Source organism: Ciona intestinalis, chromosome 12, assembly GCF_000224145.3.
Source record: "Ciona intestinalis chromosome 12, KH, whole genome shotgun sequence".
In the NCBI taxonomy this organism is placed as follows: Eukaryota; Metazoa; Chordata; class Ascidiacea; order Phlebobranchia; family Cionidae; genus Ciona; species Ciona intestinalis.
The window spans coordinates 3,483,825-3,499,281 of NC_020177.2; the positions used below are offsets into that span (position 1 = coordinate 3,483,825).

General features: G+C 37.3%; 2 protein-coding genes across 42 annotated transcripts in view; both read right to left on the reverse strand.

Moving 5' to 3' along the window:
- LOC100186514 (filamin-C) overlaps positions 1-377 on the reverse strand; it is a 36,349-nt gene extending 35,972 nt beyond the window's left edge. For all 41 annotated transcript variants that reach the window (XM_026836917.1, XM_026836950.1, XM_026836944.1 and 38 more), the window contains exons 1-2: positions 250-377; positions 19-135 (exon numbers count right to left, since the gene is read on the reverse strand). The gene's annotated coding sequence lies outside the window, so the exon portion shown is untranslated. The remainder of the gene's footprint in view (positions 1-18; positions 136-249) is intronic.
- Positions 14-15,457, reverse strand: part of LOC108950006 — a 22,222-nt gene continuing 6,778 nt past the window's right edge. Inside the window, exons 4-28 of the mRNA XM_026837009.1 lie at positions 10,620-10,767; positions 10,090-10,286; positions 8,426-8,585; positions 7,914-8,111; positions 7,508-7,645; positions 7,004-7,140; positions 5,720-5,828; positions 5,198-5,290; positions 4,440-4,643; positions 3,953-4,105; positions 3,689-3,823; positions 3,468-3,611; positions 3,216-3,359; positions 3,010-3,144; positions 2,755-2,880; positions 2,488-2,643; positions 2,157-2,321; positions 1,981-2,079; positions 1,783-1,845; positions 1,508-1,639; positions 1,197-1,337; positions 835-1,065; positions 563-706; positions 250-483; positions 14-135 (exon numbers count right to left, since the gene is read on the reverse strand). Of these exons, the coding sequence (XP_026692810.1) occupies positions 14-135; positions 250-483; positions 563-706; positions 835-1,065; positions 1,197-1,337; positions 1,508-1,639; positions 1,783-1,845; positions 1,981-2,079; positions 2,157-2,321; positions 2,488-2,643; positions 2,755-2,880; positions 3,010-3,144; positions 3,216-3,359; positions 3,468-3,611; positions 3,689-3,823; positions 3,953-4,105; positions 4,440-4,643; positions 5,198-5,290; positions 5,720-5,828; positions 7,004-7,140; positions 7,508-7,645; positions 7,914-8,111; positions 8,426-8,585; positions 10,090-10,286; positions 10,620-10,767 (3,708 nt within the window). The remainder of the gene's footprint in view (positions 136-249; positions 484-562; positions 707-834; positions 1,066-1,196; positions 1,338-1,507; positions 1,640-1,782; positions 1,846-1,980; positions 2,080-2,156; positions 2,322-2,487; positions 2,644-2,754; positions 2,881-3,009; positions 3,145-3,215; positions 3,360-3,467; positions 3,612-3,688; positions 3,824-3,952; positions 4,106-4,439; positions 4,644-5,197; positions 5,291-5,719; positions 5,829-7,003; positions 7,141-7,507; positions 7,646-7,913; positions 8,112-8,425; positions 8,586-10,089; positions 10,287-10,619; positions 10,768-15,457) is intronic.

Sequence of the window (15,457 nt, forward strand, 5' to 3'; positions counted from 1 at the left end):
GGGAGCTTTGGCATTAACCTGTTATTCCAACATCTCCAACTGCTGTTTCTTCAGGTTTTGTTTCTACATCACTTTGAGGTACTTCTAAGCCTGCACCCAATTTAAAAGTGGGAGATGTTGGCTCTTTTGTATTGTCTAATACAAATACAATTATTTTTTTTTTTTTTTGCATAAAAAAAAGAGTTTTGGTGTTTAAGAAAGCAAAATCTGACTAAGAAAGCCATAAGTTCAACCAAAATTTTGCCTAACCTGATAAAGGATCACAGACTTTCTGGCTTTCCTCAATATTGCATTTAGCATCTGGTATGTTGGTATCTTCATTGGGTACATTAACATCAATGTCAAATGTAAATAAACCTTTTGTAGATTTTGGGCTTTGTGAATTTGGTGTATCTATTATTACTGCATCTTTTACTGCCATGTCCAGGTCTCCATCAAGTTTAAATGAAGGGGAATGCTCCTCAGATTTTAAATCTGATTTATCTAGAATACCATTTTTTATAAATTGCGAACAAATGGTGCAAAAGACAATATTGTATATTTTGTTGGCCTATGTTCAGACCTGGTAACTCATCTTGTTCGGTTGGACTTGAATCCTGATTAGAGTCATCTGATTTACCAATTAAAAAGACAGGTAACTTTAAACCTAAAGGGTTAAAGCCAAAGGATCCTTTACCACTTTCTGGAGTGGCTTCCTTAGATTCATCTGAAAATAGCCCACAAAAAAATGTGAGTGTCCAAGTCCAATTATTAACAAAGCAAACAGCAAAACAACATATTTTCAGAGAAAAATGTTTGAACGAAAAAAGTAGCAAAACTGAAGACTTTTAAAACCTGAAGGTTTTGTATAATCATTTGGTTTATCTACAGAGGCCTTTTCATCCGGCACCACAACAGTAGGTTCAACACTATCCTCCTTCTGGGCATCGCCAAGCTTTATAGATGGGTTTATATCATCTTTCGGCTGGTCTGATTTACCACTTAAAAAGTCAGGTAACTTTAAACCCAAAGGGTTAAAGCCAAAGGTTCCTTTACCACTTTCTGGAGTGGGTTCCTTAGATTCATCTGAAAATAGCCCGGAGAATTAACTGTGAGTGCCTAAGTCCAATTATTAACAAAGCAAAACAGCACAGGAAACATATTTTCAGAAAAATATGTTTAAACGAAAAAGTAGCAGAACTGAAGAACTGAAAAACCTGAAGGTTTTGTATCATCATTTGGTTTATCTACAGGGGCCGTTTCATCCGGCACCACAACAGTAGGGTCAACACTTTCCTCCTCCTGGGCATCGCCAAGCTTTAAAGATGGGTTTATTTCTGAATCTTGAACCAGGTCTACTGTAATAAACAATTTAAGATATAACAAGCGCTCCACAAGTTTATCTTATGGTCAGAACCCTTTTTTAAAATATCCTTTCTAAGCTCTATAAATCCTAAGTTCAATTTGTAAAGCTAATTCTGGAAGATTGATCAAATATTGTAAATGCTAATTGTTGATAATGAGAAACCTGGAAGTTCGGTTTGATCAGCAGACTTCTGTTTTGCCTCATCAGGATTTGTTTTCAAATGGAAAAAGTCTGGCATCTTGAAACTCCAACTTTTAAGAGATGTAGGAGATTCTTCACCAGTGTTAACAGTACCTTTAAAAGAATTTAACAGACCGTACAATGAATAAAAGATTGTTGTAGTTGTTAGCAAGAAATAAGAGCTCACAATGAAATATGCTAAAAGTTAGCAGTTTCATTGCAAACAGAAGAAACATCAGGCATTAGCTTTGTACAACCTGGTAATTCTGAACCATCCGATTTGGAATTCAGATCTTCAACAACTGCTTTATCCTTGTCATCTGAAATCATGTCAACATATGTGTATGTTCAAAAACAAATTATCCTTGATTAATCACTAGAACCAACGGTTACGTTGTCTCTATATATCAAATATGTTGCCAAGGACTTAAAGAATTTAGAACTAGCTTTAATACTTTCTGAATCTTTAGAAGTCTTCTTATCTGGTATTTCTGTAACCCCTTCAAGATTAGAAGTACCAGAATCATCACCCAATTTGGGATCATTAGATTCATCTAAAATATTTTTTGTAAATTAAGATCAAAACATGAAAAATGTTGGGAAACCAAAGCTTAAACAAGTATGCAGTAACCTGTGGGCTCATTTTGGTTCTCTGGATTTGCTTTGAGCTTGTTTTTAAGAGATTTTGCTTTACCCCGCAAAAATCCGGGCACTTTCACGCTACGTCTCCAACTAAAGTTACGTTTTATACTGGGGGATTTGCTCCCAGGTGGCACATCAGAACCATCATCCTTATCTAAGTCAAACAGTAGCCTATTATTTGGTTGGGTACTTTTTAAATACATATTTTCATGAAATATGTTAACGAAAAGAAATTTTAAACAAACCAATTTGAGGCTTGAACATAATATAGGAAATTGTCTTCTACAGACATTTCCAAATCATAAGCATTTGATGATAACCTGGGATTTCAGGTTCTTCATTAAGTTCAGATTGGTTTTGAGTCTCTACAGGCTCTTCTACGCTTTTACTGATCGGTTCTTCTGTATTAAGTACAAGTGGAACTCCAACCCTGTATTGTAGTCCCATATTTTCAGGATTCAATTCAGAAGTATGTTCTATAACATTACAAATCAGTTTTAGATATTTGTTTTTTGGACAAATTGATTAAGGAAATTGTTTGGCGTTAAAAGCCATGCTAACTAAATTTTGATATTTTATAGATAGACCTGTATCTGATTCATGATTTGAATGTGTGTCTGTTGCTAATTTGTCTTCAGACTTCTCATCAGAAGACTGAAGAACAGAATTGGGGGATCGGTCTCCAGATTTCAGTTCAGGTTTGTCAGTTTCACCTAGATATTACAATACATAAAATAGTATTGCAATCCGAAGATTTTAGGCAAGAACTTATACTGAAAATATGTTTTTGTAAAACATGATTTTCATTGCAGAAACTGAAAGTTTGCAAATTTTCTGAAAACCTTCTGGCTGGAGATCCACATTTCCATTATCTCCTGACAATTCTGCAGGTTCTTCTTGTATAGAAGCAAGCATGTTTATAGAAGGTGTGTCAAAATCTGCACTCATATTATGATCAGGATTCCTGTAACCCTCCCCTACCATTTTTAATGTGTTTTTATTTAACTGCTTATGTTAGGCTTTTATGTCATGTAGTTTGTTTAGTAACCTGGGTCGTCAAATTGTTCAGTGGGCTTTTTCACTATGTAGACGTTAATTGGATCCTCATCTACAGGTTTAATCAAATCTTGGGATGTTCCAGTTAAATCACCAAGTTTGATATCAGTAGGATCAACACCAAAATCAATTTCACCTTTAACAGAAATTAACTAAACCTAAAAAGTCTAAAGTAAAAATGTTATTAAAAAAAAGTCCCCAAACTGAGTAAAAGTAATCAAACTGAACCCCTGGTGCAAAAAACCTGGCAATTCAGGTGATTCACTCTGTTGAGGTACCCCATTCTCCTTGAGGTCTTGTACAGTGTCCTGATTAGGCCATTCATGGCCCGTCTCAAGACTAACTGAATACTCTTGTTGGTTTGCCAAAACAGGCACAATCAATTCATCTAAAAAACTTTCCGATCAGTACAAGAAAAGCCCCAATATTAAATCAAAAGTAACTGAGGTTTATGTTTTTAAAAACCTGAAATCGGGTAACGCTCATTCTCTTCTACATTGTCAGAAGGTATTTCTGTGTCGTCTAACAAACTAAGAGCTGCGCCAAGTTGGTCAAGAGGGGACCCTTGATCAGATAGCTCTACTGGTTCAGTAAAGCCACCTATAATATTATTATTTCAGTCTCCAGAATACTGGCTATTACAGAGCATGAAACATATGAGTGTTGTTAGTGGAAAATAAAAGATGTTTCTGAAACAAAATAAAAACTGAAATTTTCGTTTTCTAAAACCTGGAGATTGTTCTGTTGGTCTAGCCACTTGTACAGCCTGTACAGGCTCTTCAATAATGGGTTGGACCATTTCCTCTACAGGCATTTGGTCAGATGCCTCAAGAAAAACAGGAGCATTTTGTTCAGATACCATCATAGGTTCAATAACCTCGCCTAAAATATTATTTGTTTGTTTTCTTAAGACAAGGTTAGGTTAAAACTCATTTGGTCTTTTAATAATTTAGTTTTTTTGTTTGTTGCTTGTTCCTATAAAATCAGCTACATACATTTTGCGGTTTGGGCAAACAAAAGAACCTGATAGAATACCTTTGTACCTTGAAAGATGTAACATGGCAAACAAAACTTTCTAAGTTTTAACAAAAGTAACCAAATGTTTGGTTTAATCAAATAGTTTAATTATTACTACTGCTTACCATTTTTACCCAACATCTACAAATAAAACCTACTAAAACACCTAATTTTAAAGTACAGAAGATTCAGTCCATACCTGGTGCAATGTCAACGTGGTATGGACTCCTTGGTACTTGTTCTCCAACAAATTCGACGTACACCTTGTGGGGTCCTTGCACCTGGGGGGTGTATGTGGCTCGTACAGTGCTGTTAGGACGCTCTTCAAGTGACATTGGCACATCAGGTGACTGAGTGCCATCAGGTCCAATAACAGATACACGTACATCTCCTTTTCCAGCATCTGAAATAAGTCAAATTGAAGGTGGATGTTATATACAATAAACTATAGTGTTGTATTTGCATTATAACAATTGTATTTTCGCAAATTTTTAATTATAATGATCTTTACAGTGCTACTGACATTTAAAAATAAAATGAACAAAAGTAACTGTTAAAAAGCGTTTATGCATGGTTATTCCACATAGCAATTAAACTGCAATAAACTAGTAAACATAAAATGCCTTGACACTCGTGGCTCGCCACCAAAAGCAATTATTTATGAGGTATGTGTAATAAGCATGTTTTTGGAATAGTATAGTACTGATAAAAAATTGATTGGTGAATTATATCAAACAATGAATTAGAATTAGATGACCTTTGAATGTTAGTAGGGGTAGAATGAAATGTAATTACGTGCAATATATAAGATGGAAATAATAAACATTATTCATAAGTAATATGTCATTGATATAAGCCACCAATAAAATTAAAGCGTTATACGCAGTTGATGTCAAACCAAGCACCATGATGTAATAAATCAGGCGGTGTGATATAACAGGGCGGGCAAATTAAAACCTGAAAGTGGTTTTCCAACATGGCCATTCATTGGTCTTGAATAACTGGATCTACCCTTACCAGCAGGCTTTGGGTAAGACCGGGGCATCGCAGCTAACGAAACACATTGGTTTACATATGTGTGTGTAAGGGGTTTAGTTGACAGGGGTTACAAAGAATTCGTGAAACGTGTTTTTTACAGATTTAACATTATAATTTATATTGTTGAAAGATTGTTTTAAAAGGCACATTTTAAGCTAGTTTATAGGAAAATTCAAGTACATCAGTTTTGCAATTCAAATGATGTACTATCTATTTTAAAAAGGCATACAGGAAAATAAATATAGTAAGAGTCTATATAGAGTAAGCAACCTAACAAAGCAAATTTAAAAATAACCACTTGGTAGCAGGAGAGTACTATTTAACAACTGAATGTAATAAATCTACAAAATACATACAACTAGACTACACTACAATGGACAATAAATGTGTGTTAACAGGCTTAAGAAACAGTACTAAACAGCGTATAAACTATTACATTACCTGCAGTCAGCACATCAAAATATGTTGGTTCCCCAACCACATTGCCTGGTTCGATTCCTGGGCCTTGTACTTTGACTTTGCTTGCGTCAGGCGGCACATCAACGTTAACCTATAACATAAACACGTAATTAAAAAGAATGTAATCGTTCGTTTTGTGTTTCGATGTAAATTTACGAGCAAAAAGCTTGGGTTCTGAAAGTTACCTCATTACTGAGTAATTTGTGTGCGGGGTTATCAAGGTTTAAACTGAACACTTGCGATGGTTGAACAGGCTCAAGTTGACATTATAACGCCTAGAGCAAAGCCGTGGTAAATGAGCTATCATCTATATTTGCAGCGCGAATCGACAATGAGACGAACTCTGCCGCCCAAGCGCTCCGTGCGTTTGAATAAAGAAACTAAAAGAGATACGCGGAGCTCCTTTTCGACTCTTACAATTCGAGACCATTGTTGACATTGGGACCACCGTTTATTTCGTTCATTTCACTGCACTTGCGTTCCACAGTGTTTACACATCGGTACGACAACTCGTTCAATCACTTCGAATACCGTTCCGCAAGCACTGACCCTACAGGCCTTCAGCGACAGCCATTTGGCTACTTCTACTGGACGCTAATTGTAGACGGCGCTAAGCACCGTATAAGGATATTGCCGCTCTACTTTACCTTCTCCGCCTAAAAAGATTAATCACCATCGCGATGTTATCAAATCAGAGACTTTCAATAACAACATTTGTTAAAGGATATTTTGAAACGGATCTTAAATTGGAAAGGTGACCACTGCGTTAGGCAGACATAAACAGACGGTTAACCGCTTTTACAGGACTGCCAAACAAATTGTAAAACACGAAATTGGATATACGGCAAGTAGATTTTTAACCGGTCTCTAAAAGAACTGTACCGCATTATTTTATCGTTCCTTGCATACCGATAAAATGACTGTAGAACATATTTGATTATTACGCCGGCTAAAGTCTAATAAAGGCAACATCAAATCTGTAATCTCAAGTAATAAAATACACCATGTTGCTGATATTAAAGTCGTAGGAAACGAGTTTTCCAGCTGGTTACCTTGTGTGTCACAACGTTAATGATGCATTGGCGGTAAACAAACTGTATCTGGCCGCATGTGTGCCTAACTAACATTTCTATTTTTATTTAAAGAGTCAAAAAGTAACCACAATACATTCCGGACCGAAATGCCGCTTTTAAACGTGGGCAATAAAATTCAGCATAGGACACCAAACAGAAAAGACTGAATATCTGTATAGTTTTGCTGACTTACCCTGTATGGGCTGTTTGACGCAGCCTTGCCAGAATAGGTCACACCCACGACGTATTGCCCTGGTTTGGTTGGGTAATAGTCGCACGAGTAAGTTCCATCTCCGTTGTTATTCACGTTCACTTTCTCGGTCACGCCTCCTGAGTGTCAATACGCAAATACGAGCGTTAGTGGGGTAGCGGTTAATATTATTATGGGTCAAACTTTCCCAGTAATATTATAGGAAAGATTAAAACCACGTGGCTGGTTATTAATTATAGACTAATGAAAGTGGAGATGTACATTTTAAATGACTCAAATTAAATAAGCGATATGGAGCATGTTTTTAATCCCTTTCATCGTCATACTGGGTAGTTAACAAAGAATATTTACATAAATATATAACCGTATACCCTAACGACTCCAAAACAGATTGGTAAAACGCAATTAGGGAATGTGGGTAATATGTGCTACCGTGTCCATCTCATATCCTACAGTAGTATACTGCAGATGAGTAAATATACGTACGTGGTCCGATGCATTTGACTTCTAACTTGCCGTCTCCAGCTTGTTCAGTGTGAACATCAAAATTTGCGACTTGGCGGACGGTTAATCCGTTTGGTTCAACTCCGGGTCCTTCTGCCCAAACTGCCGATGGGTTAAGAGCTGTAATTAAAAAAGTTAAATTTAAATGTCCTTTAAAGTGATAAAGTAGATTTGAGTTAGATAATACATGTTTTGATGGTACAATAAGATATGGTACAGACAAAAATCAAGTCCAAAGTCCAAACAATTTGTTGGACTCGATTTTATCAATAACGTTTCAGTGGCACCGGATCCTTACTGTATTTCTTTACACATGAATCGTTAAACTCGAGCACCAGTTCAGGGTCAGTTCTGTGGAATTTATTACAAGATAATATGTTTGACTTACGCAGTGAGATGGGCACTTCGAATGGGCTCTTATTAATCGGTGCATCAGCAAACAATACATGAACGTGGTGCGGTCCGTTCTTAGATGGAGTATAGGTAACTTTGTAAGTTTCTCCTTGCTTCTCGATCTTAGGTCGAACCGATTGCTTACAACCAGTCGGGTCTTCGATGACCACGTTAACGTCTCCTGCTCCAGCGTCTGAATTATTTAAAAGAGTCGTTATTTTTATATAGTAAATACCAAGCCACGGTACACGCATTCCCTCAATGAGCTTTTCTATCGAATAAGTAGCGTATGCAGTTGAACTAAGTAACAACTGGCGTTTTCGTGATATGTAAACCAGTATAAAATGTATAAATAAAAACACATGTTGCGTTTTATATATCGGGTGTTAGTAATTTGCCAACTATGGCCCAAATCCCAGGCCTTGTGGCCCGTTTCTCCGTAGGCTATTACTCATGACGAATTGAATGGAACGTGTAATCATGAAATAGTCGTAATGTTATATATACCTGTTGTAATCACATCGAAATGTGTAGGATGGTTTACAATATTTCCAGGTAGAAGGCCGGGTCCTTTCGCCACAACTTTGCTCGGGTCAGCGGGAGAATCATCAACGTAAACCTTGAACGGGCTCTTATGGATTCCCACACCGGCAAACATGACTGTTACCTAAGTAAATATAGCATGGGCGTTTAACGTTGATATTGCGAGTGGTGTGTAGATTAGGGGTGTTGCCGTAACTTTACGTTCACATCATAAATGTGACATTTGAGAAAGAATAGAACCTTGAATGTTAGAAGTTGTACTATACACACCGTATAAATATAACAGCTATTTTTGGCTGTATTGGGCGAATACAAAATTTGGAGAAATTAATATTACGTCGGGGTCAAAAGACATGTTGGCATAATGGCATAGCTAACGTCACAATAAATCACTTAATTGCAAAGCAATGAGAACAAATATTTGAGCAACTAATCTTAATAGCCGCGCTTGAAATGCAGTATCCTGTAAAAGTTTCGTATATAATACTGTTAAGTAAGATAAGATGCCCTTAGCACCTGTATACAATATTTCATGGCCGTGTTTTTAACAATTAAGAACGCCGTTTAGAACCGTGAGATGAGTTCATTCAATTATGTAAATAGTTTAAAGGAAAACATGCTCTATCGTACCTTCCTTACTACATCAAAAGTAAAATCACCAAACGAGTAAAAAAATATTAAAAAACACCCTTTTCAGTTTACACTGATGGTTTAGTAATGTAGTCGCATTCAATCGGCAATGTACCGAGTTCAGAAGTAGTTTAGTGAGTGTGTTGACAAGAAAAATGTTTGCCAACTTTCTGCGGTGTTTGAACACCGGTGGTCAGTACTGCCAGACATTCTTAAGGGCAAAGATTTTCGAGTGGAATTCCGCGCAGAAGTGGTTTAAATGTTACTTAACGAAAGCGAGTTTGGGAGAATTATAATATATAGTACTGTGAGTAAGATGGGACACCTTTAGGGGCATAATATCCTGATCGTGTTTTAAACACTTAACAACGGTCTATAGGAATCGTGAGAAATTGGTGTTATGATTCTTTGGGACGAGAAAATAGAATGAAAAGGTGTCCCATCTTACCCAACCCTACTATACAACGTGCTAGTTAAGAAGAACTGCTATAAAATCGTTTCGAAACACTGCTGTCGATACAAGGTTTATGAGATAAGATAAACAGAAGTCCGTACATTACGACATCGCTTCTTTTGATATTTCATTACATGTGTACATTTGGCTACTCATCGCCAAGCGTTCAGGCTTCCAGCGTCATTTTCAAAGCGTAGCCGGGGCTATAAATTATTTTGTCGCGCTTAAACCGACTTACAGCTATTGGAAGCTGCAGTTGAGGGCCCGAGGCAGAAAACATGGTAAGTGTGACGCACATATACGTCTAAACCGTGATATCACTTAAGATATATCCGACGCCATTAAAAGGTATGTTTTTCCGTGTTATACGTCTAATAGTGCGTAATTACCACATATTCTCTGCTCTTACAACGTATTATCCTATTTGAACTTTGACATGTACGAACAAAATTTTAACATAAATACGAAACCATTCAGACCAAAAGTTTGGAAAATCTGAGCATCAACTTGTACCATATTTATAGAAATTACACAAAACACAAACCTCGTAGTCTCCTGGCATATCAGGATAGTAAGTCACAGAGTACGTTTTAAGCTTGTCGTTGTTGGGGGTGGCTTGCAATTCAGTCTTGTGGCCTTCAGGGTTGGTCAGGTAAACCAGAACTTCACCGGAACCAGCAGAAACAGTTTCCACAGTAAATGGTGCAGGGGAACCCACTTTGCAACCCTTGGGCTCAATACCTAGGAAAACATTAATTGACTTATAGAAATTGGATGATGGGTAATAGGCCGTATAAAGCATAAATTCTAAGCCCCATAGATCCCCTGCCATGTTTAAAAAGGACACCATCCATACAGAATGGAACTTATATAAATGAAGTTTGTACCAGTTCATGGTTTTGAACAGAGAGCATGGGATAAAAACTGGCAGTATTTTTTATGTTCGAAATTTTTAGGTATTTAGCAGATCTTGTTGAAAGAACACATTGTTCGTTTTAACGGTTATTCGATCTAATGTGTATACCATTCTGCACCAAAATTCACTAAACGATGAGGCAAGTATCAAACACACACCTTTGCCATAAGCTCTTGCTTTCTTTCCGTTTGTTTTTGGTCGCAGAGGTGCACCAGGCTTCAAAGTCGCTTTCGGGAATTGCGACAAATAAGTCATTACACTAAGCTCGTCCACGTGGGGGTTAGTGATTTCCTCTGGCGTGATAACCTACAAAAGTCGAATATATTTACACATCGGTGAAATTACACCCCAATCCAATGTAATCGAGCTGTAGGAATTCGTCCGGAAAAAAAGAAATCGCCGAGGTAGAAATATTTACAGAGAAGCTATCGAAAATCGTGAATTGAAATTGTTTGTTTCGTAGATATGATTTTGATGTCCAGGCAGTTTTTGATAATACACGAGAATGTCCAACGACCGCTTGTTATTCATTTTACAACCCAATACAAGAGAGCTTAGTTGTATGTCAACGCAATTCGGTACAAAGTGACAGTAAAATTTATTATTTTGCTACTCTAATTATTTCAGTCGGCGCGATGGGCTGCTACAAGCTTCAGGCGAATTACTGGGGCGTGACGACGGTACGTAACAATGCATTGAGTCGGTCGCGCTCCTTTTAAGGAGTGGAGACGCCGAATAGTTGTGGCGGTCTCAAATAATTGGGAGTGAGGAGTTTTAGTTTGTTACGAGTCGACTCAGCTGATAGATTTGAATTATAACCAACAAACACGGTCACAGTGGGCCAATTTTGAAACATTGTTTCAAAACGATTTCGAAAACATTGATAATTAATTGGGCTGGGCATTTTAACAACGTAAAACTACAAAAGGAAGCATTATAATGCTCTTTCGCATTATGCTATGTTGATTAATACTACACGCATAGTCCATACCATGCGTAGGAATGTGCAACTAGCTGTTTCAAGGCCATGAAATATTCATTGCATATTTAAAACGTACTATAGCGGAATAAGGTAGTATTCAAGCAGGGGTCTTAGGTGTAATTTAATGCTGAGTTGTCCTACAGTGGTGGGAATACGTGGTATTTTCACAGCAGTCCCATCTCTCTGTTTCAAGTGGGTCGCTTTTGAGCCGAATCAGCCGTCAGAATTTCGCTACACAAAAGATTTCTATGCGAATTCACTGAAGCGATGCGATTGTGGTTTCTCGTGGATAACGAAAGGGGCTTGGACACTTAGAGAGAATACACAACACAACTGTTCGCGTTTACAGAAAACTTCTGTATAGAAATACCACAACAGTTATAGGAAGCTTTTCGCGTTTAATGAAAGCTTGCCTGAAAATAGCGAGCAGACTTTAAAACACGAACTGCAACCGCATAACAAACAAACCGAAAAAAACACGAAAAACAGCTAATAAAATAAAAAACAACATGCGGAGTAGCAGACGTGGTTTATATGTTGCCATGCATTGTGTGAATACCTGTGGTACGCCTAACCATTCGTCTGCCAATTTCATCGCCTCGGCAGTGTTTTCCATTGGGTTGTTCGGATCCCAATCCTCCCAGTCAGGGCACAAGCCTGATGACGTAACGGTGACGTAGGTGGTCGTGAAGTGGGCGGTCAAACAAACATGCAAATAAGCAGGCAAACTCGTCATAACAGAGAAAGCAGGTTTTGAATTAAATTTAATGACTACCTTATCTCATTTTGCTGTTCATTGGCTTGGAACCGACGCATGCAGCCAATCGTAAAATACTTAACAGCTTTACACCGCGAATGAGGGAAATTGGAAAATAATTAAACGCCGGTGCGAACAGCGATATTTTTACAACGTCTTGAAATTTTGGCGTTAAAAATTGAATGTTTCAAACTATCGTAGAACAAAGGTTGAAAATCAATTGAAAATACGTTCACACTGTTTAAATCCAACCACACACATGCGTTGCAAATGCTTGTATATAAGATTTCGTAGATTGAATTTTACCTGAGCGACACCGAGATGATCGTCGGCAAGCGTCATTGCTTCCGTTGTATTGCCCAGCTTATTAGCGGGGTCCCAATCAACCCATTGAGGACACAAGCCTTTAGGAGAGAAAGATTGAAAAGTAATGCAGATAGAAGTATACATAGAACTGGAAAGTTTTAAAGATAATATATAATATATGAAGATAGACAGAATGTATAGTAACAGCAGTGAAACGAGTATGGGGTAAGTACAGATACTTAGATGTTATAGTAATAGGGCCAGAATCTGGTTACATAGGACCTAACCCATACAAAATAGAAAAGATGGAGATGCAGTTAGACTATATAACATGAAACGAGGACAAGTGCGGAAAAGATTTACAAAGTGAAAGTACAAGACAGGCCACGTTTCGTATATTTGATCCCATCTTTGCGTTTAGTTAGAAACTTTACTATCAAGACCCACGAGGTTAATTGTATTGTTAATTCGCACATCAACGCGTATTGACAAAGGAAGAGGCGGGTTAACTCCGTACAGTGACTTGTACGGTAAAAAGAAGTGGCTTGCTTTTAGACAAATGTTACTAACGCGAAACGTTGGTTAGTTTAGGCGCACTACAAGATGATTTTTGATCTAAGATATTTGATACCCTTGCGCGGTGACGTAAGCTAAACGTTGTTGGTTGTTGTCCGGCGTCGAAACGAGCCAGTTCCAATTGAAAAGACAACGGTTCCGTGTCGGGTGCCGACTTTTAAATACGTTTCTCCTTCGAGTTAAATGTGGGGGTCGCAACCCTGTCCAGTATAGGAAGGAAACGAAGGCGACTTATGTTCCGTACGCTTTGTTTACAGTATATTTATAACGGCACCAGAAATTGTGTGTTTCGATTTTTATTTTGTATTGAATTGATTAAGTTCAGTTAAAACTATTGCGAGTTCTGTATACAGTTGTATGTAGATCGTATACGCGTACACCTGCAAAATTATGAATCATATCCGCATATATACTATCCTGTGACAAAGCAATAATTTCCGCCTTGATGTACACAGTGTTACTGGTATACAAAGTAGGCCTACTATATAACATAAACCATAAATTCACAACTTACCCGGCGCGCAGTTATCAACCAAAGCACCAAGTGCTGTACCATCCTGCCAGTTGCCTTTGAAATTAGTGATCGGCATTTGCGGGACTTTGTTCTGTATCCATCCCAGAAGTCTCTGCTTGGGAGTGGCTTTACTCTTTTCTTCTACTTCTTCTTCTTCGTCCCACATGGGCATAGAGATGGAATAATGCAGAATGAGAGTCCATATCAAACCCAAAATGAGCTTCAAGTTCCCATCCACAATAGCCTTGCTGTCTGCAAGAAACAAGTCCGGTTTATTTAAACAGAATATTTAAGAACATAACATCGCATAACATATGGTACTGTGGGGGAAGATGGGACACCTTTAGCACCTAATATTCAATTATCCTGATCAAGTTTTAAACAATAAACAACGGTTTATGGAAGTCGTGAGAAGCTGGTTTTATAATTCTTCGAATGTTCTTGTTTACTACCAAATGGAACGAGAAAATGGAATGAAAAGGTGTCCCATCTTCCCCCACCCCACTGTATATATAGTACTATGGGATAGGTCAGGATAATGTCAGCACCAAAAACACATGATTTCTGGTTGTGTGTTTTTTTTAGAACAGTGCATAAATCATATATTGCTGTGTCATTACATGTCTAGTTAAAGTTTTATGATAGCATATACCTTTATAGATAGACATGACTTAACTAGACTAATTGCCGCGTGCATAATATACTAGGTTCGGAAACTTAACGACAAATCCCATAGGACAATGGTGACATTGTATGGAAGCTAATAAGGGGCGACAACGTTAGTTGTACAAGCCCACATATAACTCATGTACAACAGAATCTTGCTAAAAATAATATAGTAGGGTGGGAGACGGGGCACCTTTAGCACATAACATACAAATATGCTGGTCGTGTTTGAACAATTAACAACGGTCTATGGGAGTCGTGAGAGAACGGTTTTATAATTCCTTGATTTTTCCTTCCCCACCCTACTATACGTTATTTTTCAATTGACATGAACAATTCAAACCTATTTTATGTTCTATAATTCAACTTATTCATTTTTCATAATTTCAAACCAAAATCTACTATACGATTATTTCTATTAGTTTATACTAACGTTATTTGTAGTTTAACGTTCTTAATTTGAATTAGGATAAATATACACCGTATATCTAGGTTTGTATGAAGCTTATCCAACTAAAATTAATATCCAGTTACCCCCATAGGAATCCCTTTAATTGGTCATTATAACCATTACTGATAAGGTAACCTTTTTTCAAGAAACTTAATGTATATATACTAGCACTAGGGCGGATGGAATACCGTTAGCATCTAAATTCAATATTTCCTGATCGTGTTTTAAACAATTAACAACCCTCTTCTGGAGTGTAATCTTACGGTTTGTATATAGTACTATGGGGGTAAGATGGGACATCTTTAGCACATAATATCGAAATATCTTGATTGTGTTTTAAACAATGAACAACGGTCTTTGGGAGGTCGTGAGGATATGGTTTTACAATTCTCTAAAAGTTCCAAATGAGAGGAGAGAAAATAGAATAAAAAGGTGTCCCATTTTCCCCCATTCTACTATATAAATATATGCATATTCTATTCAAATATTATATCGCTCTTGTATATATGTTACTTTTAGTCAACTTGTATGACATACTTATTAGCGACTGCTAAAAAACTGTTGCTTTGGTTTAAACGGTATTGACATTACTGAGACTGCAGTAAAATTGAGCCACAAAAATTGAGGGTAATTGACAAGTTTTAAAGAGGGGCGTTATCTTGTATAGGCCACATTCCAATGACGTCATATGTAATTGAATCTGTGGACAGGCACCCTTGAACGTATATTCTCACTTACTCCCAC